The sequence below is a fragment of the Nelumbo nucifera genome, chromosome 2 (assembly GCF_055504915.1).
Source record: "Nelumbo nucifera cultivar China Antique chromosome 2, China Antique-T2T, whole genome shotgun sequence".
NCBI lineage: Eukaryota > Viridiplantae > Streptophyta > Magnoliopsida > Proteales > Nelumbonaceae > Nelumbo > Nelumbo nucifera.
In genome coordinates, this window is record NC_142650.1 from 9,055,410 (window position 1) to 9,081,470 (window position 26,061).

Genomic DNA, 26,061 nt, shown 5'->3' on the forward strand with positions numbered 1-26,061 from the left:
CATACAAAATACACAGTTTTGCACTCTACATATTTGTATTTGTACTCATTCCAAATGAAATGGGTAAAAGGCACTAGTGGAAAATTCAAATTGAATAAATAAAATAATCAAAATTGGCCGGTCAATTTAGCTTGACAAGAAATTTTTTTCAATAAGAGATTTTCTGTAACTGACTGTTTACTCAAGAAAAACAACCAATTAGAAAAATGTGAAGACAAGCATATATCTCTATTCCTGTGATGCAGAAGCAGCTTCTTTTAAACACGATCTCATGACATCCCCAAGTTTCGAGCAAGCGTCAAGACACAGCTCCACTGCCTGTTCATGATTGAAAAAGAAGAAACATAAATAAATGAATATATATATATATATAGGGATAAAGGTAGGCATCCCATCCACAGTATTTCAATTTGGGGGAGATACCGGTTACACTAATAAAATAGAAACGTAAATGTATCATAATTTTCACAGATCACAGGATGTGAGCCCTTTCGTATGTCCCACATAAAACATCTTCCAGGGCAAACATTTTGAGTAACTGTCTCTATGGGATGGCCAAAAAAAGAAGTTGAGAACACACTTAGAAGTCATGAACTAAATTTAAAAACTCTATCTTAATGTTACTAACAAAACAATGATATAAGATCCCGACTGAAACAAGGTCAGCTTCCAATCAGGAGTTAAAAACTTGCAAAATTGAGGTTTGGGCCGGTATCCATAGACTGGGAGATACAGAAATAATACCAACTTGGTGTTGATCCAATTGAATATACACATCAAAGAATTAGCTTGCTAAAGATTTTGAATTATAGTTATTATATATTTAATTTCATTTCTTTGAATTCTATTTGGGAACTTTGTCGTTTCTTCAAATGCCATATAACTTTATTTGTTTGCTGTTTGAAGTAAGAGGGTTAATGATACCCGATAACAAGTATTTCATTTAAACAAACGAAATGGCTCAGGAGGAGCAAAATTATAATGCAATTGACAAAAACCCTAATGGAGGATAACATGATGACCCTCCATAGTCAGCGTGAAGGACATCATACTAAAGAGCAGCATCAAGACCACACTTCCCACAGATTAACCAGGCTAAAAATATGTAATATTCTTTTTTTCTTGAGAAATGGTGAGTATATTCAATAAAGGGAGGGAAGGATTCCCTCCAAAACAGTACAGATAATTTACACAGACTAGGGATCCAAGCAAAAAACAATCTGTCTCCACTGATCCCTGAAATTCTTAAAAGGAAAAACCCTGAAACTCTTAAGGATACATGCCCAATTAATCAGAAGACCCTCTGCTTTTGATACTATTTCCTCCCAGGACTGCATGTCCTTTTGAATATTCTACAGTTTCTCTCCCACCAAAGGTTCCAACAGATAGCAAAAGGAGTCAGGTTCCATAGGATCCTTGCTCTTTTGCTGAAAGTCTGAGACCTGAGGTTGGCCATGCTGCTACTAAAAAGAAAAAAAAAAAAAAAAACTCATCAGGCCTGTGTGGCTCTAATATCTTGATGCTTGCTTAGATTAAAGACATTACCTCACAAGAGTAAACCTTTAGGTTCATGTAGATGCTTGTTGCATATTGTGAATTTGTGAGTATAAATTCTTTCAGCCTTGAGTCTAAATGCTCCCAAGTGTTCCATATGATTCATATCTAGAGATAATGAAAATGGAATTTAATTATCAAAGTTCACCAATTTTCATTTTGGAAGCTAGGGTGGTAACTTAAGTTCAACCTACTACAGTATCCTGGGTTTAATCTCTTTAAGACCATTTTAATTTGATCCTCATCTGTGGACCTATTAAGCACTTGGGCTACTTTGGCCCTCCACCAGGTTATCAAGTCAGTAAAGTTCTCATTAGGTTCTTGCTTGATCATTTTGTGTTTACACGCCTTGACAGTTGGATATCAGTGTTGTAAGAGTAATGAGTCATGAAGGCAATATGGTAAATATCTTATGTAATTATTACTTCAAGTAAAAGAACAAATAGCATATGATTCCAACATAATGTAATCTTCAATGCTTAAAGACTGGAACTACAATGATCTAGTTCTAATGTTTGGCAGTTGATGCGATAAAGATATAAAAATATTTGACAGTGTAACAAGTGTTCTCTTCGTCACACCATCAAGTGCCAACCAACGTGCCTACAGCCGCCACTCCAGTGTCCAAGTGTGTCATGGGTGGGCTATGCATGTACTTTTGTATGGGGGGATTGCCAATGGCATTATTGTAATACTGTAGTATGATTTCCCACCTATTTGATGTTTCTTATTGTCACTTCCCCAAAAGCTTAACGTACTCTAGGTAGTCGAGTGAGCTCATAAGCGTGTAAAGGTTAAGCACGAGATCCCCTCGACACTGTACTGTGTGCTTGTGCTTGCCACTGATTATTGCAATACAAATAGCCTTTTGTTAATTCGTGTTCCATCTTGTTGCCTTTTTGTGTGTGTTTGCTTTGTTGCGTAGGCTTACTCGCCCCTTTCGAGTGCCGCACGGGGCCCCAACGATTATCCCCGTGACAGTTGGTATCAGAGCGGGAGCTCCTTTTAAGCCATTCGACCCACGACGTGAGTGACAGCATGAAGCACAACAGGGACATCGTGGAGGAGATCGAGCATGGACTCTCCACAGCCCATGAGGCCGATGATGCGCCCACCGATGACATCGGCAAGGACAAGGAACCGAAGCCCAACAAACGTGAGAAATCTTCCAACAAGCATGCAGTCGTTGAGTTGCGCATACTACGTTGCGAAGCCACCGTAGGTGAGATGCGAGACTCGATAGACGAGCTGCATCAAAACATGGAAGCCATGGACAACACACTGGTCGAGATTGAAGGTCGCTTGAGAGGAGTTGTGGACGAGGTCCGAGACATAATCAATGGCACGCTCAAGCAAATTTGCAGCATTGTGCGCCAACAAGAAGCAAGCTCCTCCAACTCGCAGGTCCAAGACAGGCTTGATAGTTTTCAAGCCCAGCTCGATGAGATGAAGAACGAGTGGGCAACGTGGAGAAGAAGCACCTCCACATCAATGGCCGTCTAGGCCCAACTAGATGAAATGAGAGCGGAGTGGGCCTCAATGAAGTCCGCCGCATGTGCCTCCTCTGACACCCAAGCTCAATTAGAGGAGCTCAAAGCAGAATGTGCAATCCTAAAGAGGGCCGTCGCTAATCCAACCAGCACTTCCTTTACACATACTCCCTCCCACATCAAGATTAGGGAGCCAACCCCCTATTTGGGTACCCGCAATGCACGAGAGCTCGACAAATTCCTGTGGCAAATGGAACAGTACCTTGCCGCCGCCAATGTGATTGATGAAATGACTCAGGTACGTACTGTTACTATGTATTTGACTGATGTCGCTATGTTGTGGTGGCGCAGAAGGTGTGTTGATATAGAACATGGTACGTGTGTTATCCGTACCTGGGCTGACTTTAAAAAAGAGCTGAAGAGACAGTTCTACCCAGAGAACGTGGAATACCTCGCTCGTCGCAAGATGAAGACTCTCAAGCACGGCGACTCCCTCCATGACTATGTCAAAGAGTTTTCAACCCTCACATTAGAAGTCACCGATATGTCAGACAAGGACTTATTGTTCAACTTCATGGATGGTCTAAAGCCTTGGGCCGAGCTCGAGCTCCAACGACGCAATGTTCAGGACCTTGCCTCTGCCATGGCCGTGGCCGAACAACTTAGTGAACAGAGATTGTCGGATGACGAAGGAAGCAGACCAGCCAGCCCGCGTACCACACATTCGAGTGGGGGAGATAGACAACCAAGTCCCCCGAAAGAGAAACCACCCTTCAACCACAAACCAGTCGAGCACCACAAGGGGAAGCAGCCACAAGGAAGTCAAAGCTACTACAACAACAGATATCAAGGGAGACCAAGCCGTCCTCCCATTTGCTACATTTGTGGGGAGGATCACTTCACCAGGAATTGCCCAAAGCGAGCAAAGCTGAATGCCCTCATTGCCAAGCTAAGTGATGATGAGCAGAGTGATGGGGAACGGAGTACCCAAGCGCCAAGAGTGGGCGCCCTCCAACTTTTCAATAACATGATGAAGAAAGGGGCTACTTCCAAACAGCCCTCCTCAGTCAAGAGAGGACTGAGGTATGTTGATGTAACCATTGGCGGGAGGCCAACTAGGGCCCTAGTTGACACAGGGGCCACTCACAACTTCATATCCATTGTAGAGGCCAAGAGACTTAACTTGGCCGTTTCCAAAGAGCCTGGTTGGCTCAAAGCAGTTAACACAGGTGCCAAACCTACTAAAGGCATGGCTCGCCGAGTAAGACTACAACTCGGCACTTGGGATGGAGAGATTGACCTCTCCGTCGTCCACATAGATGATTTTGATATTGTCCTTGGAATGGACTTCATGATACAGGCAAAAGCGGCACCGGCGCCTCACCTCGACACCCTGATGATCTTGGACGAGCAGTCACCTTGCATGGTCAACATAATCGCCACCGCCAGCACCAAGAAGAAGCAAGTCTCTGCCTTGCAACTCCAACACCACCCTCAACCATTGATGGCAGAGAGATCTACAACCACTACCAGTGCAACCAGAATTGATCATAGCAACTCCAGGAAGAAGTCAGTGCCAACGCCAGCGTCAGTGCCAATGCCACCACAACAACAGCAGCGGAAGCCACCTTTGTAGTAGAAGCCGCACACACCCACAACTGGTGGGCCCAATAGAAGACCCAAGGCCGTGTCAAACTTTGCCCACATCTACTACCACAACCACTGGGGAGAGCAAGTGCCACCCAAACCATTTAGGGACCACATTCACATCATCCCTCAAGCTAAATCTCGTAATAGCCCTGTGAGTCACCCTTGGAGACAAATTTATGGGAACCAACACCCTAATAATCCAAAATACCGTTTTGACCCAGCCTTGGCCACCAATTTTCCTACCACCATCGGGAACCATCCAAAATCCTACCTCGAAGCAACCAGGCAGGGACTTAACTTAGGGACTAGCCATAGGTTTTCCCACCATCCAGAACATCCACTAGCCATCTACCCAACCTCCTATCTAGGCCTTGGAAGAAACCCTGTTCGTGCAGCAGTCGAAAAACCTTCCTTCACCAACAAGTTCAAGCCTCAAGCAAAAGCTAGTCTTCGAGGACGAAGACTGAATTGAGTGGGGGAGACTGTAACAAGTGTTCTCTTCGCCGCGCCATCAAGTGCCAACCAACATGCCTGCAGCCGCCACTCCAATGTCCAAGTGTATCATGGGTGGGCTATGCATGTACTTTTGTATGGGGGGATTGCCAATGGCATTATTGTAATACTGTAGTATGATTTCCCACCTTTTTGATGTTTCTTATTGTCACTCCCCCAAAAGCTTAACGTACTCTTTGAGGGGAGGTTGTGTGCTTGTGCTTGCCACTGATTATTGCCAATCATACTGTAGTATGATTTCCCCTCGACACTATACTGTGTGCTTGTGCTTGCCACTGATTATTGCAATACAAATAGCCTTTTGCTAATTCGTGTTCCATCTTGTTGCCTTTTTGTGTGTGTTTGCTTTGTTGCGTAGGCTTACTCGCCCCTTTCGAGTGCCACACGGGGCCCCAACGATTATCCCCGTGACAATAGAGCATATGAATGATATGGAGCATATAGGTGATATGCATGGGTTGACATGTCCCACTAGGATATCTCCTACACAAGGACCTTGCATTGAACTGAGTTAGGAACAGATATGTGATGTACAATTTTGATGATATCAAACAAATCTAGCTTTTTTTGGTAATGATCAAATCTAGCTTTTTGATGTAAAAGATCTTCTAGGTGAGAACAAATGGAGATGGGGTCAATGATACCAATCAGCTATCCCCAAAATGGAAAGCCCGATCTTTTGTTTTTGGGCTACTGTATAGCTAAAATCTTGTAACTTTTTCGATCATTAATAAATGAACTCACTTTCCTGATAAAAAAATGGAAAGTCCAGTCTACCTTTTTTTTCAGGTGACAAACTCTAAAAAGTAATGATGCCATGTATACCTCATGAATCTTCGGTGTGGACCATTCTCCAGTGAGGGTCAACTGAGTGACCTCATTACGGGAAGGCATACATGTTATCAAAAGGCTTCCATCCTGGTAGCTCTCCTCCTCTGATATAGGATCTATGACAAGATTTGCCCCGAGACAAGACTAAGGCAGAAAAAATAAATACAACACAATTAAGACATATTGGGAGCAATAGCAGTTTGAAACAATTGTTAGAATATGTTATAATCTGATAATAAAAATGTAGAAGTGGAATCATATCATCCAAATAGATAAAGCTCACTTTGATCTTAAAATTGCCAAATCTTGAAAAATGCTATTTTCAGTTACATGCAAGCAAAAACTTGACATACTTCAAACATATTCATGGTATGCACGTACATTTGTGCAGTATGCACTTGTATATGTGGTTTTTTATTATTGATAAAAAAAATTATGTGGTTTTGCATCTGGGTTTAGAAATGCCTTCAGTTTGTTCATTACTTCAAAAAAAGGTCATTACCCAATGTTGGTCCCAGCTATCTGGGGTCTTGGGAGGGGTAGACTGGATATGGTCCTAACCTTTGTGTATGTGTTTTGGGTACAAAGTGGCTGTTCTCAGACTCAAACCTGCATTCTCACGCTGGCCAGCCCGAGATTTTACTAGATTGCTCATTAGTCATTATTTGCCATCAATAAAATGTGATACTAACCATTTTCACTTTTTGTTTCTTTTTGATGAATGGCATTGTTGTATTCTAGGCAGGTAACCCACATCTTGGGTGGATAAGTTTTCCTGGTGGCTCACCATCACGGCCAATCTAACATGGGCCGTGCTGGAAAATAATTCATGACCATCAATGTTGATCTAATGATGGCCAGACCATTCTGATGAGGAAAGTAGCATAAACACTGGTAGAAGCTCCTCATTTAGGCCAGGCATGGGCATGGCCAAGTGGATTTATTCCATTTACATTGAGCAAGATCAAGCACCAAAATTTAACTTTGGTGACCATCCATCAGGAAAAATATCTAGCTGCTTCAAGATTGTATTTCAATGTTAGATCATGATTGACAACAATATCTAACTGCCTAAAGAGGGTGGAAATATTTTTGCAATCATTATGAACAGCAAATATGCCTTAATCTTTTGGAACTAAAATACTAAAATTCTGAATTTCTTTATCAGTAACATTGAATTTTTCCAAAAAAGAATAAACAGAAGGCGGCCTTTTCATAGAACTTTTTATCAGTATTATTCATCAAAAGCAGCACAGTTGGAGTATTTGATTTCCTATTTCACAAAGCTCTGTGGGCTTCACAAGAACTTGATTTTTCTTTTAAATAACTTGTTCAGGTGAACAAACACTGAAGTCAGCTAATGACATTGTTGACTCTTCCAGCTCTTTTTTGTTTGGTTTGGGGAGGGGGGTGAAGGAGGACCAATCTGAGTTGGTTTGGGCATCGACCATAATGCCGGTGCATCTTCAGCTATATCATTCTGTTCTTTTTTGCTTGTTTAAACCTATTTCCACCAGCACTATTGATAAAAAGCACCAAAGAATAAAGGGAACATTAGAAATGATAAAGAACATTTATCTATATTTTGCATTTTGTATTAAATCAAAAAAATTACCACAGTATGTACATCTGCAATAAAATGGGATACAAGAACAAAAAGTCAATGTTGATCTAACATTTTGTATTTAATCAATTTAATCAATTCAATCACTAAACTCTTAAAGCAATGTCACTTTCAATTACAGATTCCAATATTCCATATACAATAGAATCAATTCCATTTTAAGTAGCAAAGCATGCCTAAATTCAGGAAATCATATATAACAATGATCCAAACACATAAGCAAAACAACAAGTCAATAGCATAGTGAATCTAAGAAAACATGTATTACAATACACTTGATACAAGGAAGTATTACAGCAAGAATCCAAGCAAATAAGTAACATACAATATGCTTCTACATATACTATATGATTTTATGCATCATAGACCACAAATAAAAGATGGCATACTATACAACATATGATTAAGGAACTGAACTCATCTCAACTCGACTCAATAGTCTTCTCACAACTATATAGCATTGGCTACATCAATACCGTTCTGCCATTCTGCTCCTTTCAATGCCATATCCAACTTAAGAGGACATTGAACATGTATGCAAAGAAGGCATGATATAAAAGCAGCAGCCCCCAAGAAGCAAATTTTTCCCCAGTTGTCATTTGGCAACTCTAGGCATATATCTAGGTTTTGGTTTCACAGTTATGACCCCAGGATTACCTAGATATTAAAAGAAAAGATGCACAAATGGGGAAATTGTATTTGTGCACATACCACAGAAACAGAAGTAACCAAGTCATACATCATTATCCCTGCATCAGCTAGGGCAAGACTTGCACATGATATCACAACTGGAAGATCACCTACAAAATTAGAATAAAACACAATTAATGATCTTGGCAGAGATGGCAGTAAACCATATAAACTTTAATATATTAGATAATTGTAGTTAAGGCATCGATTTGTTGTGTGTAAATCGTGAAGCAATCAATGATCAAGTATAGCATACATCTATTAACAAGTGTATCTGTTCAGCTTCCCATGCTTTGAAACTCATGAAAGTCAAAAAGCAACTGCTGGAAAGCCCTCCCAAGAGGGTAACCGGTAACAAAAGTATTGAACTTTTGGCTTCTTCCGGCATTTAATAAGGGGAAAAGAACAATTTGTCAGGAACATCTGCAAACTCAGTTTCAGTTAGGCAAACTAAGGTGACATTTGATAACACTTTTCAGACCTCTGAAGTCTGAAAATGTTGCTTTTCAAATGTCAGAGGTGTTTGGAAGCAAGGTTTTTAAAACCGACCCGGAGACCGAACCGGTCAGGGGTCCGGTTCCTGGGTCGAGCGGTCCGGCCGTTCGAACCGAGCAGTCGGCCCATTCTGACAAAACAATAAAAAACGGTCAAAACCATTGAACGGTTCAACCGCCCGGGTCAGCAGTTTGCTGACCAAATCAACGGTTTTTTGCAAAAATTCGGTTTTGGGGAAAAACAGAACCGGTCACCTGACTGGTTCCCGGTTTTTCCGGTCCGGCCGTCCAGTCCGATTCGGTTTTGAAAACCATGTTTGGAAGTGTATCTGAATTTGGGTCTGAAAATCATTTTCAGATCTGAAATAATAAGACATGGGCCAGGCGTTGAACGTGTTCAGATGTGTTTCAAACCTGGCCAAAAGTCCAAAATACCCTTGAACTCTTGCCTCTCTCTCTCTCTCTCCTTTCTTCTTCTTCTTCTTCTCTTGCCACTGCAACTCCTCCGGCGAACTAGCAGCGGCGAGTTCCGGCCCCTCTCTCTCTCCCCCCCCCCTTTTCTTCTTCTCTTGTTGCTGCAACCGAATAGTCTAATTTAGGGGTAAAATAGTAAATTAGTGAATTTCAGATGCCGAAGGTTTGATTTAATACAAACAACCTTCTTTATTCAGAGCCTCTAAAAAGTCAAAAAACAACTATCTCTTTTCAGATTTCAGAACCTTTTAAATTTTAATATCCTTTTTAACTTTTCAGATTTCAGATTTATCAAACGCCACCTAAGTGTTCCAACTTCAGTTGCCAAACCTCAAATGAAAAAATGAGAAGTTATTAATTTTGTTATCAGTAAATGACAAGTTATTAATGTGGGAATGAATTTTATAAACTTACTTCCACCAGATTCCAAAACCAATGCAAAAACATCTACAGTTGTCTTTGGGAAACTCTCAAGGATTATAGCCCCTTCCAAGGCTTTATGAAGCATTGAGGAAAACTCTTTGTGATCTGATCCCTGGACATAGAAATTTTAACAATCAATATAGAACTAAATCATAAAAGAGTTGTCACAAAATTATAAATATGAAATTCAGCCCACCTGTCCACGAACTGGAGTAGCAAAAGTTGTATAGCTGACATTGCAATTCAGCCGGCCTATATCACTGTACATCATTGCTTTCTTACTTTCTCTTGGACCAAATCTGAAGTAGCAAAAAGAAAACAGTAATTAATGTCATTTTTGATAAATACCAAATGGTAATGCTTTGATAGGAAAGTATCTAATAATTAAACTATTATGTGAAGAGAAGATATAAGAATGGGAAAAATAGAATGCAAGACACATGAAGGTATAGGCCTGCTCATGGTATGAGTCGCACCTAGGAGATATAGGCCCAGCCAACAGACTAATGATGATGCCAACCAATCTATTGTGTCACATCAGTTGGAGGAATATGAAATAAATCTGGAAAATGAAAAGTAAAATTCTTCTATAAAGATGGCTGCAACTATCTAATTGAGTCAGGCTTTGGCCATTGAGATTTCCCAGTTGGGAATTTAGTATTTAACTCATACCCTATATGGCACATGTAAAGAGTAAGGCCAAGACCAGTTTACAAAATAAACAGTAGAGAATAAAAGGACAAAATAGAAGAACTAAAAAACACCATTACTATCAAACATAGTTTTCAAGGCGCCAAGCCAAGGCTAGGTACTATAACCATATTTCCTTAATAATTATTCATAATTTTCATAAGAAAAGTATAAAGTTCATATTAACATATTCATGAGAAGAAAAAGAAGAAGGAAAATAGAATTCAAAAAATATAGGGGCTGAACCCTTATTTTTGTTATAGGAAAAGAAGAAAAAGTATTGGTAGTAGTAGTAGAAGAATATATGGAAGAAGAAAATGTGCTGAATAGATAAAATTTTAAGTTCTTCCTTACTTATTGGTTCAGGTTTTGAAGTCTTTGACGGTTCAATACAGCATTTAGCAATGTTTGTGTTGATTAAACCCTAATAAGTAAGAAAATAATGAAAAGAAATTAGTATATAAACACACAAAATGATCATTTTAGTTTAATAATGTCTATTTTATAATTATAGTCTCAAAAAAGAATGAACAAAAAAGTATTTTATAGTAGGAAGTAAAAAACTGCTTGGTGATTAGGCGACGCAAGCCTCAAAGGGCACCTTGTCCCCTAGGCACCCACCTAGGCGTCGCCTTGACAACTATGCACAACTATGCTATTAAAGTGTCAAGTTTATTGGCTTGTCAGTTGAGGGCCTTACTAGCTGCATCATTAACTAGTCACTTGATATCCATGAAGTAACTGCCTAGGATGACTATGTATTGACTAGGTTGACTAATGACTAATTGATATAGTCAACCTGGTCAACTTCAAATTTATTTGTTTATTTATTTTTGATATCTTCTGAAGGGGTCATAGCAGGAGGGGGGGTATCCCATCCCACAACACAGGTGCAGGCAGGATTTGATCCCAAGTCTCCGCTAAGACCAGCAGGAGACCTTACCAACCCCCGCTGGTTGGCACCTTCAAATTTATCTCAGCTTTTACTCATTCATGTCCATGTATAACCATTTAAAATAGAATCATATATATTCTTTATTTTTATTTTGTTATATACTTATATGCATGCTAATTGCTATAAGTGTTCATGATGGCACATGGTTGTGCAATGACAATATAAAATAGAAAGGAGGCATAAAATAAAGGAACAGTGTAGAAGGAGTTCATTTAGGTCTTCTTACAATTAGTAGTGCACTGGTATGACAAAGAGACTGCATCAGATAGTCAAGGTTGCACTTTTTATTTCAAAAACAAAGACTACCACTTCCAATCTCAGCCTATGCAGCTTCCCTTATTACTTTTGCATTAAATATAAGATTGCATTAATACCTTAAATTTAGAACATATCCTTTTGTGGTCAACTACTTGGAACTTAGGCACAGACTAGTCACTGCATCACCTAGGGAGGCCAAACCAACTAGTCATCACCTCACCACATTGACAACACTGAATCATAGGAATCGGAAATAAAAATATGTATGACAATCATAGCTAAAATATTGCTGATGCTAATGCATGTGCATATATGCATAAAGAAGCCAATGAAAGTTAACAGAGAACCCAAAAATCCCTAAGTACTGGAGATGGATTGTCAAATATGGCTGACATAGAAACATCAGAACCATTTTAGAATAGAACATATAAATTTTTTTCCAAATTTGTAGTAAGACTTAAAGATCAAAGAAATTGGGACTTTAAAAGAAAAGTTGTCCAAACTAAAATGGGATATCTCATACATGATTTTTAAGTTTCTTTCTTCCAAACCAAAAACTAACAACTGTAGCATATTCTTGCAAGATTGATTGCAAGGATCCATATTACAAGCCATTTGAGACTCAAAATTCAATTGAGGCTTGGTTTTTGTATTTTTGTTTCTTGTTCTTTTTTGAGAAAAGGCAACTTTCATTCAAAAGGAAAAGGGAGAGATATACATGAGACGATGTACAGACAGGGCTTCCAAAACAAAAAACCAAAAGGTCCCCTCCCGAAGAAAAGTATTTGTACAACATATTCCTTCCACCCCACTTTTAGCTAAAGCATCAGCCAAAAAATTAAGACTCCTAGGAATCCATCTGAAACAACAACAAAAGGTAGCCAAAATGTCAAGTATTTCATGGAAGAAATGGGCAACCCTCCATGGTCCAGAACTTCTCTTTTTAGCCCAACCTATTGTGATTAGAGGTTTGGTTTTTGTTGGAACTCAGCATAGTGGATTGCAATATAAATCAGGTTCCCCCAAACCTCCCCTGGCAACAATATTGGCTAGGCAGTTAGCCAACCTAGTAATCCATCTAAATGAGATATTCACTCTGGAAGGAAAGGTGATAATTTTGTCAGTACATCCACTACTTCCATAAGTATCCATCCACTACTTCCACTCTGGAAGGCAAGGTAAATCATTTCTTACTAATTCTACCCATGTCCTTTTTGGTCTACCCCTTGCCCTTCTGAGTGCATCTCCTACTTTATGATACAGGTCATTAGGTGATAAATGAGAGAAAGCAGACTAAGATGGCTTGGTCGTGTGCATATAGAAGACCACCAACAGAACCCATAAGAAGAAGCGATTTGTTACAAGTTGAAGGGGCTAGAAGAGCAAGGGGTAGACCAAAAAGGACATGAGTAGAAGTAGTAAAAAATGGTTTACCAATAATTTAAGAACGGATGTGGCATTAAATGGAATGGACTGGTGAAACAGGATTCATGTAGCTCATCCCATATAGTTGGGATAAGGCTTGGATGATGATAATGACATGATCGTTTCTGATAAAAAAAAAAACGATAATAACATGATGATCTGCTGCTTTGTGATACCACAATACAGATACAACCCTCTATTAAGATTCCTAACAAAGATATGGGTATAGATATCCCATTTAACATGCAAACATGATGTTACCCCATAGAGTTGGGATAAGGCTTGGATGATGATGATGATCTGCTATATGACCCTCTATTAAGAGTCCTAACAAAGATATAGGTATAGATAACCCATTTAACATGCTAACATGATGTTACCCCATAGAGTTGGGAACTTGGGATAAGGCTTGGATGATTATGATGATCTGCTATACGACTCTCTATTAAGATTCCTAACAAAGATATGGGTATAGATATCCCATTTAACATGCTGACATCATGTTACCCCATATAGTTGGGATAAGGCTTGGATGATGATGATGATCTGCTATACAACCCTCTATTAAGATTTCTAACAAAGATATGGGTATAGATATCCCATTTATCATGCTAACATCACATTTCTATATCTAGTTTTTTGAAGCTAGACATGATTTGTCAGTACTTACGTGTTGCCAAATTTAACTGCACTTCTATAAAGCATTCATACATATACTGTATACATACATACATATATTATATATAGCAGCAAGAAATCTGGCAGCATGTTAGCACAATGGCTTTGAATCCAGCCATTATATGCATGATTTGTTGAAACATACTATTTTATATATTTCAACTTCGCAAGTGCTAGTGCTATAAAGCATACACTAGAAATATCCTACACCATATACACTAAAATACCCCCTCCACCCACTCAACATGTTGGGAATGACCGGCTAACTCAGGCAACCCATTAAACAGGCAATTTCCTTGATTGCTCAAAGGTTTAATGCCCTAGTCCTATATTTCCCTGTCATTCCATGTTTTAAAATCATCCCCTAGAAAACCCAGCCATTGAAGCTTCAACTTTTAATTAAAAGTAACGCCCAGAAAAAAACAAAAAGTTTTCTTTTGGCAAGTCAATAGGAGAAATAGGATGAGCCCCATAATAATTTGGTTAAGGCCTTACTGAGTTTAGTTATGTGGTGGCCTGGTAGGAACCCTGTAGCCTGAAACATGAATCACAAGAAATACTGAAATAGGATAATGTAGTAAAGACATAGAACCTTTCCTGTCTGACACCTAAGTAACAATGTGCAAAAATCCTTGGTTATGTATATCCCTTTGGTACACAGTTCAGTACATCATATACTCTTGTATAGAAGTACATAATACACTTGTATAAAAGTAGAAACTTAATCACATTTATATACAGGCATCCCATGTTTCTTAATTGCCCACTCAAAAACCTCATATCCAAGACGAGACCAGAAAAGGTCTTTAAGTCTGAATATTAAAGCATGTTAGATTTCCAATCTAAAACGATAAACATCACTGTGAGGAAAAGAATATCTAATGATACAAGAACACTGCCAACAATACTGAGAAAATATGTTAGTAGAACATAGCTCATGAGCTCTCATCTATTCATTCTCTAAGATTTTGAAGAAGGTGCAGAAAATGAGAAAGGCCTTAATGTGATGCAAAAGTACTTACACGGACACAATAACCTTAGTATTTCCAAACTCCGCATAAGCAGATCCTGCGGCAGCATTCACAGCACCAGTTCTCAAAACTGCAAGAACCAACAACTTAGATTCATTCTCCTGAATAAATCTTAAACTGAACCTTAAATGCCATTACAATTCATCCAATGTGGCAGCTAAACACTTATGAAAATGAATTAAAAGCCTAGACATGCATACAAGTGGAAGTGATAGTAGAACTGTAGAAAAAAAGAAATACATATGAAAGTGATTTTAGTATTCAAAGAGTGGAATTTTGCTGTTATCTAATTTAGTTTATTGAATGAAATATTAGATGTATACATCCAACTATAGCCAGCTGAAAATCATTAAAAAACATAGGCTTCATCAAAGCATACATTTTCTTGACCCGTAAAGAAGGATAGTATAGAATGTCGCTGCCAATTAATTTAGTCATTGAATGAAAATAGTAGATGATTTTGATTTATACCTAACATATAGCAAGGTGGAAACCAAGAAAACCCTGAACACAAAATGATAACTCAAGATACAGATACATGCTCCTCTAAGCTTTAGCATAAAGAACTATACCAGACAACAAAATCGCCAGAAAGTCCATTTTCATCCTGACATAACATTCAGACGTTAAGGCATATGAGAGATTTGAGAGTCACAATAGGTACTAAACCATATTTTTTAATAAAGAAAGTTAGACACTAAACCACCCGGTTTTATAACCTCCATTCAAGAGCGTCATGCCAAAACATGAAAAGAGGCACTGAACCTACCTCACTATGACCGAAGGAACACTCAAAATAAGGGGGCGGGGGTGGAGGGGAAGCAACCAATCTAATGTGGCAGATACAGGGACAGGAGCACCTCCCCAATATAGTCCAAAATGCAATAGAAAAATCAAGGTCACGCAATATCTATAATACTACAATAAAACCGCACTAGAAATTCGAATTGATACCACTCATTACACACACACACACACACACAGAAAGAGAATAAAATCAACAACCCACAATACAGTGTCAAAAACAAAACTAAATACCACTCAATGGATACCTATTCGATCAAATAATCAAATAAAGAAATAAAGAAGAAAAATCAAAGCAAACACTTCAAATGCAAATAATCAAATACTGCAAAGACATTGCGAGGGAGAAAGAACCAACATGCAGGCCTGCACTGATGAAAGCCTCGACCATCAGGACGAATCCAGTCGACATCTTTGAAAATGGGTTGCCGCTTTTTCTGAGTCGGAGACGGCGAGTACGTCGTAGGAGCCGTCGCAGTCTTTCCGGACATTTCAAGAGTTCCAAATTTGTGCACACAACACACTTTCCACTCTCTTCCGACCCGACGTTCAAATAGAAGCCAGCACCTAAAGATTTCCCGTTAACATGCGCCTGTTGGATTTGTTACCTCACTCGACCCGCGAATCACAAAGAGATTTCACCATTCAAAGGGAGAGAGTTTCGTTTGTAAGAGCATTTTTTTGGTTACGACGAGTAGACACGGTACCTAGGAGGCTGGAATTGGAAAGCTGGAACCAAGCCAAGGGGGGTATTAACAATTAAGAGCAGATAGACAAAATTACCCTTAGAGCAAAGGGTTGTATAAGGGTGTTTTCGTCTTTTCAAACTCTCCTAGACCGGTAGACCCTCTAAAATGAACAACCCTAGATGAGTGCAATCTCGGCTCGGATCGTCTCTCTCTGCACAGACTCTGTTTCCTCCCTCTTGGTCTTTAATATATTTTTGCTGGATTGGGTTCTGGCCTTCTGGGTAAGAGAAGGAGAAGAAACGATGACTACTGACACAGCAATGGACCTTCCTAAGAAAATGAAACTAGGAGACACGAGTGATAAGATTCGGCGTTCAGCTATGGAGTTTAAAAGATGGGGTAGGAAATATCCATTTCTCAGATACGGGCTTCCTATGATTTCACTCACCGTTTTTGGTGCAGCTGGGCTTGCTCACCTCTTGCAAGGAAGGTCAGTGTTGATTGAATTTACAGTTTTAAAATTTTAAAATTTTTACCATCGGCTCCGTGATGAATCAACTAGTCAAGCAATGTTTGGAAAACCCAAACCCTAGAATACGAAATTGTTTTCAACTGTGCATGGTATGCTTGAAATTGATGAAAGTGGGAATTTTACTACTTGAACAACGTCCCTAACTTCACAGCTTCTATTTCTAAGACCAGTACATGAAATCCAACAACGAACCCTAACCGTTGATTAGTATTGGAAGAAGAAAAAAATGAATAACCCAATTCTCAGTATTAAACATAGAATTTTATTGCAGATGGGATTCTAGGAATTGATGAATGTGTTCAAATTAAAGTGTTCAGATTTTATCAAGCTAGACCTTTGCCCATGTAAAGTGTAAATCTATTTATCTTGATGATGAGAAAACGAATATCTCCTCATATGGGCTTGGGTCTTGGGATCATCTAGTAAAGCTTTGTTTTTTAGATCATAAAGCTGATTGAGTCCGGAGTACATCACCTGTTTAGAGCTTTCTTGCATGTTCTATGACGTAGGAATTGCAGATTATTCTTGTATAATTTAAGCACATTTATTCAAATTCAATTGGGTTTGCACCTTTGCATGAACACAAATTCACTCTGCACTGCATCTCTTAAATTCCTTGTGAGGAATCGCTGTCTTCTAAAGTGTAGTTGGATTGTAATTCAGTAAAGATGTGGCAAAGGTGAAAGACGACCATGAGTGGGAAATTATTGAGGCTAGGAAAGCACTATCAAGAACAGGACCGGTAGAAGGTTATAAACCTAAGAAGATTTCACTGGAAGAGGAACTCAAGGTAGAGTTCTAATTCTCCTGTGTTTCCAAAATCTGTTTGATGCATGTGGGAAGGAGCCTATCTGACTGATCTTCTGTATTTTACAGGCTTTGCAAGCGAAAGTTGACATAAATAACTATGAGTACAAGAGAATTCCTCGTCCAAATGAGGGCAAGTCAAGCGATAGTTAGGTCCTCTGTATAGATCTGATTGTTACAGTGTAACACCTTCTCTTCTGTATTAACAAAAAAGTAATATAATAAATACTATTTGGCGTTGAGTTTCATCTTTCTTGTCATTTCTAATGATCTAATGGTGGTCATTTGGAGTCCCCAATAAAAATTTTCAATCCCTATACTTTTTAGACTAATCATCATTTATCCTCCTCTTCATGCTTATATACTTATATTCTTTTTCTTTTTCTTAACTTGTTATAATTTTGGGAGGTTATGTTGTAGATAAAATAATATTTTCCAAGTGATAACTGCAATCAAATACCATTACACAAATGAAATGAGACCCACTGAAACCAGAACCACACTTTTTCTTTTGTATTTTTGAGAAAAAGAGGTGCAGGTCAGGAATTTTCTTCAAAAGAATGTCAATACACAGTAATACAGTATTATTAAGGTGAGATAATTGTAGTCTCATTTTTTGTTTGCTACATCCCCCATCCCCTTAAATAATCTTTTCCAAGTGATAGCTGCAATCAAATACCATTACACAAATGAAATGAGACCCACTGAAACCAGAACTACACTTTTTCTTTTGTATTCTTGAGAAAAAGAGGTGCAGTTCAGGAGTTTTCTTCAAAAGAATGTCAATACACAGTAATACAGTATTATTATGGTGAGATAATTGTAGTGTGTCGCATTTTTTGTTTCATGGGGCTACACGGTAGCCTATCCCCCATCCCCTTAACACCCCCCCCCCCCCCCCCCCCCACAGGTCTCTGCCAACTGCCATTGTTGTGTGTTTCTGAGTTCTCAAATAAAAGCTTGGTACGGAGATAAATGAGATTTTTGGTTGTTTAACTATCCCTTTTCTCCCTTCTACGGCTGCAGTTGAAACTCAAGATTGGATTAGAAAAACATTTAGGAATTAGGACTTTGAAAGAAGTTTATGTTTGGAATTTGGGGGGTGCCCCTGGAGGGCTGGAAAGAATGTTACATAGCAACGTAGATCGGTTCCCCTAAAATTGAGATTTGACCTTAAAAGGATTGAACTGTATGCGAGGATCAGCGGATACAAAAAAGTAATCTGAGATCAATCAAATTGCATCAGTCTTATTCTTGGCTTGAATGAAAAGAGAAGTAATGCTTCCTCGCGGGACACAGGGATTTGGACCACCTATATTGGAATAGCATTCACAGAAAGTTTTTGAAATGTCAAGTTTGCCTAGACTCCATAAAAAGGGTAGACTGAGATATTTGAGCTATAGTTTTGTCCGTCTCATTATATCACTACGAGTTAGAAGGATTAAACAACAAAGTTTTTGAACAAGTGTATGGAGTTTTCTTTGGCCCACATCCACTTGCCAATGATGAAGCTAGCAACTGTACACAGTATTCTTAAAACCTTACGGGATTATCAGTTCGATACTGTAACGCTAAACGCTAGATAGTGTTGAATGCAAATTCCCACAATTATATGGCAACGGCAATGTATGTTACCAAGATCGGAATGAAGGGATTTCAAGGATCAAGATCCAACTTATGAGAAGTACAAGAGAATAACAGTATCAATCTGCGATAATCACCAACTTAAGCCACTAGACATACATATAAAAGTTGAAAACACAAATACACAAGGGATTGATAGGAGAAAACAAAGTTAGCTCCTCCTGACTCCCGAGTCGAAAATATTAATGTAACAGTGAAGGCATTCAGGAATACCTCCAACATAATGAATAAAGAAAAACATCCATTACACAGTCATCAAGGTAAATCGCCCAGCCTCTCTCTCTCTATCTCTCTCTCATACACATACACACATACACATTCAAACCCCAAAAGAAATGGTGACAAATAGAAGGGAAAATCTGCATCACATTGGTGGTGGAGGTCCTGGCTCAAACAAAGGTGGACAGCAACTAGCAAACAAGCCACAACAGCAGAGGAACCACAAGCTGCAAATTTGGAAAAACAAAACAGAGATATAGAATGTCAGATTTGATCAGATACAGGAAGAATAAGAAGAAATAAGAAATATATCTCACCAAGAATCAAACAGGCCGCCTGAACCTCCGTTTGGTGGAGGTGGAGCTGGCGGGAGCAATGGAGCTTCAGGCGGGGGAGGTGGATCCATGACTGAGTTGGAGAAGATGATTGAGGAAAGAGTGCACTATTGGTGTTGAAGTCTTTCAACAAAGTCTGATCTATGTTTTGCTGTTTGGTGCACCTTCCTTTCTTCCTATGTCCATCTACCATTCAACTTCAATGCTTCAAGAACATTGGTAAATAAAACGAAACCCAATTAACAAATAATGTTCCACTCTAACTAAAATCATCTTCCACGGTCAGAAGGGAAAGGATAATTGGAGAAGTTAAATAAATAAATAGCTTGCCACATCAGTTTCTCGGTATGAACGAACTATTCTTACATATTTGTGGATGCCCTTTTTATACAAGGAAACAAGGCACAAATACATCAAAGGCTCCTAGCTTTTTTATGCAATTTGGTGATTATTTGTCACTTCTAGTTGTAACAAATCTATACTATACATAAAATTGTGAATATAGTGTGAAATGTTTTTGGACTAAAATTACCGTTTATTATATCTTTAATGTCAGTTTTACTGGCCACTATAATGGTCATATTTGTGTATTTAATCCATCTCTAATTGTAAGGGTTGAAAATGTAACTTCAATTATTACTTTCCACCTCATTTAATCCCCTCTCATTTAGTCTTATATTTAAGGTATTAAATCTCATTTTATTTTATTAGATCCTATACTTTAAGTTATTTTTCACTAATAAATGCCACTAATTAGATAAATGTCAATGTTTTTAACAGTATAAATCCATATATTTTAAAATTGACTTAAAAACAAAACCATTCTTTATCAAGTGGTGGTTAAGCAATTTAACCATCGGAATCAAATTGATCAATCTATGAAGTCATAATTAGGTAATTAAAATTTTAAAATATAAATAAATATAAAAAATTACAAAAAATGTAGAAAAAATTAGACATATTTATGTAATCAAATTAAAAATAAACATAATAAACAACAATTATTTTTATTAATAATGAAAACGAAATGCATAATTTAGAATTGGTCAAACGTGAAATATAAAAATTAATAATAAATTGTTCAATGGGTTAAATGTATTAAACTTTAACGTCATAAATAAATAATAAAAATTAATAAAATAAAAATGCATACATTTTGCAAAAAAAAAAGCATTCAGACACATGTAGGGGTGTCAATCGGACTTAGGGGTGAGCATTCAGTTTATTTGATTAAAAACCAAACCGAATAAATTGAAATTTTAAAAACCAAACTGAAACTGAAATTTAGAAAAACCGAAATAACTGAAACTGAAATTTTCGGTTCGGTTTTTGATTATTTTGGTTAAAACTGAATTTTAATAATATATACTCTATTATATATTATAACATATAATATATATTATATATTATAAAATATATATTGTGAAATCAAATTTTAGTATATTATATATTATATATTACAAATAATAATAAAAAGCTCGGTTAATTCGGTTTGCCGAAATTCTAATTCTAAAAAACAAAACCAAAAACCGAATTAGCCAAAACCGAATTAACCAAAAACCAAAAAAAATCGAAACTAAAATTTTTGGTTTTAACCAAATAGTACTCACCCCTAATTGGAACGGATTTGGTCCAACCCGATCTAGTCCAATGCAATTCCATTACAAATGGACCAGGTCCAATCCAATCCAATGAATAATTTGGACCGATCCAATTCAATGTTCAGACTGTCCAATTTGTTCAAATTTATTTTAATTTAGATTGGTTTCAACCCAAACTCGATCCATTGACACCTATATTCTTATCTTATATCAATGGACCAAATATTGGCTTGATCCAACCAAATCCAATATAAATTTATTATGGACGGACCAGGTTCAGTTTAATCTCATAAATATTTTGGACTAGATTGGTCCAATCCACTATGTCTTTTTGGTCCGTCCAAATTGATTTTGGACTGGATGGGGTCCAGTCCAAAACTGATTCATTAACACCCTTAGACACATGTATAATATCATATATTTATCATATTAAACGAAAAGTAAGTGTAAAATATCAAATTTAGTTTTACACACAAAAATACAAAAAAAAAAAAAAAACTATAGTCAAAATTGAACACATATTCTATACTTACACTACTATTAAAAATATGAATAAGATTGTGGAATTTTTTTTTGACTAAAATACTCTTTTTTTTAATTTAATCCTTATTTAATTATGATATTTAAATTATAAATTAAACTACTATTTTTTACCACATTTAATTCACTCTATTTAAATATTACATTTTTTAATAAATGAACAATAAAAAGATACACCAAACAAATTACAAAATGAAGAATCTAGCAAAGTAGTAGAGGGGTGTAAAAGATACACCAAAAAGGATTGGATCCAATCCTTTTTTGTCGAATTCGGATATCCCCGGTCTGGATCTTCATATTGGATTGGGTTGGATAATAGGATCCAATCATAAATTGGACTGAATTTGGATCACTCCCTATTTGATCATATATATACATATATATATATATATATTGCATTTTTATAAATTTTTTATATCATTTATTATTTTATAAATATATGTATGATGAAATAGTTGAAAAGATGTGATCGGATTCATATTAAAATCCATGTTTATGAGATGCAATCGGATCTATTATTAATAGTATTGGATTGGATATTCCATTATTTGAATATGATATAATCTGTTTGCATCCTTGCCAAGCAGGTAGGCTTGTCAATGATATCTGAAACTTCATAACTCAATCCGATTATCACATATTTGGATGAGGTGTTTTTGTAATAAGGTTTGGGTTTTGTATTCTACATCCGATTAATAATAAAAAATATTAAATATTAAAATAAAAAAAAAAACATAAAAATTTATAAAAAAATTTGGATATATTATTACTATCATTATCATCATCTAGAATTGACATGTGCAAAGCACATACAACATTACTAGTGTTTTTAAATATGTAGGACAAAACCCAAAAAATAGGGTTTTTTTTAGAATCCTCCCCTAAGAAACTTTTATTAATTTATACAATAACAGTAATGAATCATGGACAGAAAAAGCTTTGTCCATTCATTTTCCATAGCCTGTGCTGTCCATAGGCTCCCACTATGGGACACGTTAGTTCATACAACCAATGTTCAAAATATCGATACGCCTGATACGCCGGTAGGGACGTATTGGGTGAATCAATACACATTTTGGTTGTTTTTTTTTTTTTCGTAACCAGTTCAGGGGGGCCAGTTTAGGTCTCCTCTACCCATTGAACCGGTCAGGCCTCCGATACACCCACTGTAGGGACGTATCAATGGAGTCCCAAAACAATACGCATTGACTGATACGTGTCAATACTTTGAACCTTGCATACAGTCATACCTTCAGCATGGTTACTAATGCACAGGGGAGAGTCTGTGGACAGCCAAATACTTGTACGAGCAAATGAATGCCCGTCTTCAATGGACAGCACCAACTGTATAGATCAACCTCTGCCACCCTCCATTCTTATTAGGACTTTTGGCTCTGATAACCCTGAACTTTGCGAGTCTAGCTAGGAACACAGACCTACAACTGGTTTGGGGATAGGCCCATAACTTGCCATCTGTCCTAGATTTAGGATGATCAACACCCAGAATTCAATGTATGATGTATCACACCTTGAAGATTAATTCTATACATGATATTGGAAAGTGTATACAAACAACACACTTTTTTTACAAGCAACATAAGCAAGTCTATGGGTAACTTCATTTTTCTCTCATTCACAAAATCTATTGGATAGGAAGGCAAACAGCATCCTTCACTTCAAAGGCTGTTCTATTTCTATCCAGTGTAGCTCCTGTAAATTATCTTCATGACATTTTGCAATCGTAGCTGCATCAGAATATATTACTACCTGGTGTATGTTACTGAGGGTGCTTCCTAAAGTCAAAATCAGTAAATTATTAACCAAAATGTATTTTCAAAGAAAATGGGTCCCTATCTTCTAAATATCTGTTATCTTAAACCTGGTAACTTGTTAGGATCATATGAGACTACAGAATACCACCCATGTGACCCCGGAACCAAGCCAACCCCTTTTGTTCTCAAATCTCTAAAGACAATCTCTACTTAGGCTGATCCAAAATTCAATCCATTAATTTATGGCTAGAAAGAAAAAGTTGGCCCATTTATAATTGGATCAAATTTGGACTTAACGTATCCAATTCGATCCTTTTTCAGCCCTACCTCCAACATCCACCTAAGGACAAGCTGGAAAATTTATTTTTGATACGTAATCTGGGCAAATTCAGATCACTCGATTTGATAGCTCGGAGGGAAGGTTACCAAAGGGCAGAATTCTAAATGCATATGGGTGATGTTGCCATGTTTCCCAACAACCAGTGGTCTTGTACAAGTGCAGGAGTTGCAAGTAGAGAGAGAGAATCTCAAAAAAATCGTTTACAAGGTTCAAGTATTGGTATGATATGGTCATGGTCATTCCATATCAAGGTTCAAAACTTCTTTATGTATCGGCTCGTATTGGCCGATACATATATGTATCGTATTTTTGAGGTTCTAGCACAGGGAATGATACCAAATCCTTAGTACCGTTCTTTTCCGTTGTGCCGGAACTGTATCATGCCCATATCGATAACATTTCAGTGAGTATCGGCTTGTTTCGATGCTGTATTGGCCGATACGCTAGGTTGCTAGCATATCGGCCGATACAATGCAATTTTACTGTTGCGGAAAACGAAAAAACTTCATTCGAAAGAGGGCTTCTGAACCTATTTCAAAAGCCCTCTTTTTTTCCCCAAACCCTCTAGAAACCTTAATACCATTCCTAGAGATTGAAACCTAGCCAAAATCCACCAAAACATCCACAAATTTGCATGATCCAACAAGTTTTTCAAGATTGTTAAAAAATGAGCGAAAATATGTTTTTTTTTTTAATTTTTTTACAATCTTAGCCAATGTTTTTGCGTTTCTTTTAGTTTAGATGCTTAGAAACATCTTTGTCACTTTGTGTATGTTGATATGTTATTCTTGTACAAAAAATCCCATTTATTTTTCTCCTATATGTAGATCTTTGTAAATATTTGAAGAAATTCTAGAATAGCAAAATATCTGAAAGAAATGAAAATTTTAGGTTTTTCTTGTGATCTACCTCTAAAAATTGACTATGTTGTAGATCTATGAATGATCTACCATGCCCATAGATCAATTGAAATTTCTTCTAAATAATTGACTTTTTTTAATTTTTGGAATAATATATGATATATAGAAATTTTCTTCAATTTTATGTGATCTAACCCTATAGGTTGAGTATGTTGTAGAGCTAAGACTAACATCAATATATAGAATTATCATGTGAAAATTTTAATTTATTTTTTTAATTTTTATTTTTAGATTATAAATATTTATTTATTTCTCTATTTTTTTTGCTATGATTTAAATTCTAATAAAAAATATTTATAGTAAATATATGGATGATATATTATGTCCATAAACCCATTCAATTTTTCTGTTACATATTTACCTTTTAAATTTTAGTTTAATTTTTAGAACAAAACATGAAAAATAATTATTTGAATAAAAATAAATAAGTATTTACTTTTTTGAATGAAACATGAAAAATAAGTATTTCATCTATTATGTCCTAAATCCATTCAACTTTTCTGTTACATATTTACTTTTTTAATTTAACTTAATTTTCAGAATAAACATGAAAAATAATTATTTGAATAAAAATAAATAACTATTTAATTTTTAGAACGAAACATGCAAAATAATTATTAATTTTAGAATAAAAATAATAGATGTCCATGAAGCCATTCAAAAAAAATATTTGTTTAATTTGTAGAATAAAACATGTAAAATAATTTTTGAATAAAAATAAATAATTATTTAAACAATACAGAAAAAATCTTTGATTCAATAATTACAAATTTCACATAATTATTTGATTCAATAATTGTTAATTGTTTAACTGGATTAGATAACACTTGGCAAAATGTTTAAAACAATTAAAAAGAATTTTCGGTAATATTTATAAATATTTAAAAAAATACAGAATACAAGGCACTGATATATTGCATATGATAATCTATAATTTGAATGTGAATATAATTGTGGCCTCAAAAATATGAAAACAATTATTATTTGTTTAATTGAATACTTGTATTAGATAATAATTGAAAAAATATATATTTAAAAACTTTTTAAAAAAATTCGTAATGACAATTGAAAATTAGTT

General features: G+C 36.6%; 2 protein-coding genes and 1 long non-coding RNA gene across 4 annotated transcripts; 1 reads left to right on the top strand and 2 right to left on the bottom strand.

Annotated features, from left to right (window-relative positions):
* Positions 1–77: 77 nt before the first annotated feature.
* Positions 78–16,302, bottom strand: RRP41L (3'-5'-exoribonuclease family protein). Of its 2 annotated transcripts, XM_010255422.3 has the most exons (7): positions 15,943–16,302; positions 14,772–14,850; positions 9,940–10,042; positions 9,735–9,855; positions 8,374–8,462; positions 6,033–6,182; positions 78–318 (listed from the first exon to the last, which is right to left on the bottom strand). In XM_010255422.3, the coding sequence occupies exons 1-7, from the start codon at positions 16,073–16,075 to the stop codon at positions 229–231; spliced, it is 765 nt and encodes a 254-aa protein (XP_010253724.1). In that variant the 5' UTR covers positions 16,076–16,302; the 3' UTR covers positions 78–228. The 2 variants fall into 2 exon arrangements, with proteins under 2 accessions (XP_010253724.1, XP_010253725.1); XM_010255423.3 differs by lacking the exon at positions 6,033–6,182 and having other exon boundaries at positions 15,943–16,299.
* A 133-nt stretch (positions 16,303–16,435) lies between these two features.
* Positions 16,436–17,860, top strand: LOC104594885 (cytochrome C oxidase assembly protein). The gene is made up of 3 exons (XM_010255424.3): positions 16,436–16,763; positions 17,469–17,595; positions 17,682–17,860. Exons 1-3 carry the CDS (start codon positions 16,453–16,455, stop codon positions 17,763–17,765), a joined length of 522 nt encoding a protein of 173 aa, XP_010253726.1. The 5' UTR covers positions 16,436–16,452; the 3' UTR covers positions 17,766–17,860.
* Positions 17,861–19,297: 1,437 nt separating this feature from the next.
* On the bottom strand, positions 19,298–20,139 carry LOC104594886 (uncharacterized). The gene is made up of 2 exons (XR_016082932.1): positions 19,793–20,139; positions 19,298–19,702 (listed from the first exon to the last, which is right to left on the bottom strand). It is a non-coding gene; the product is annotated as an uncharacterized LOC104594886 (long non-coding RNA).
* Between the last annotated feature and the right edge of the window lie 5,922 nt (positions 20,140–26,061).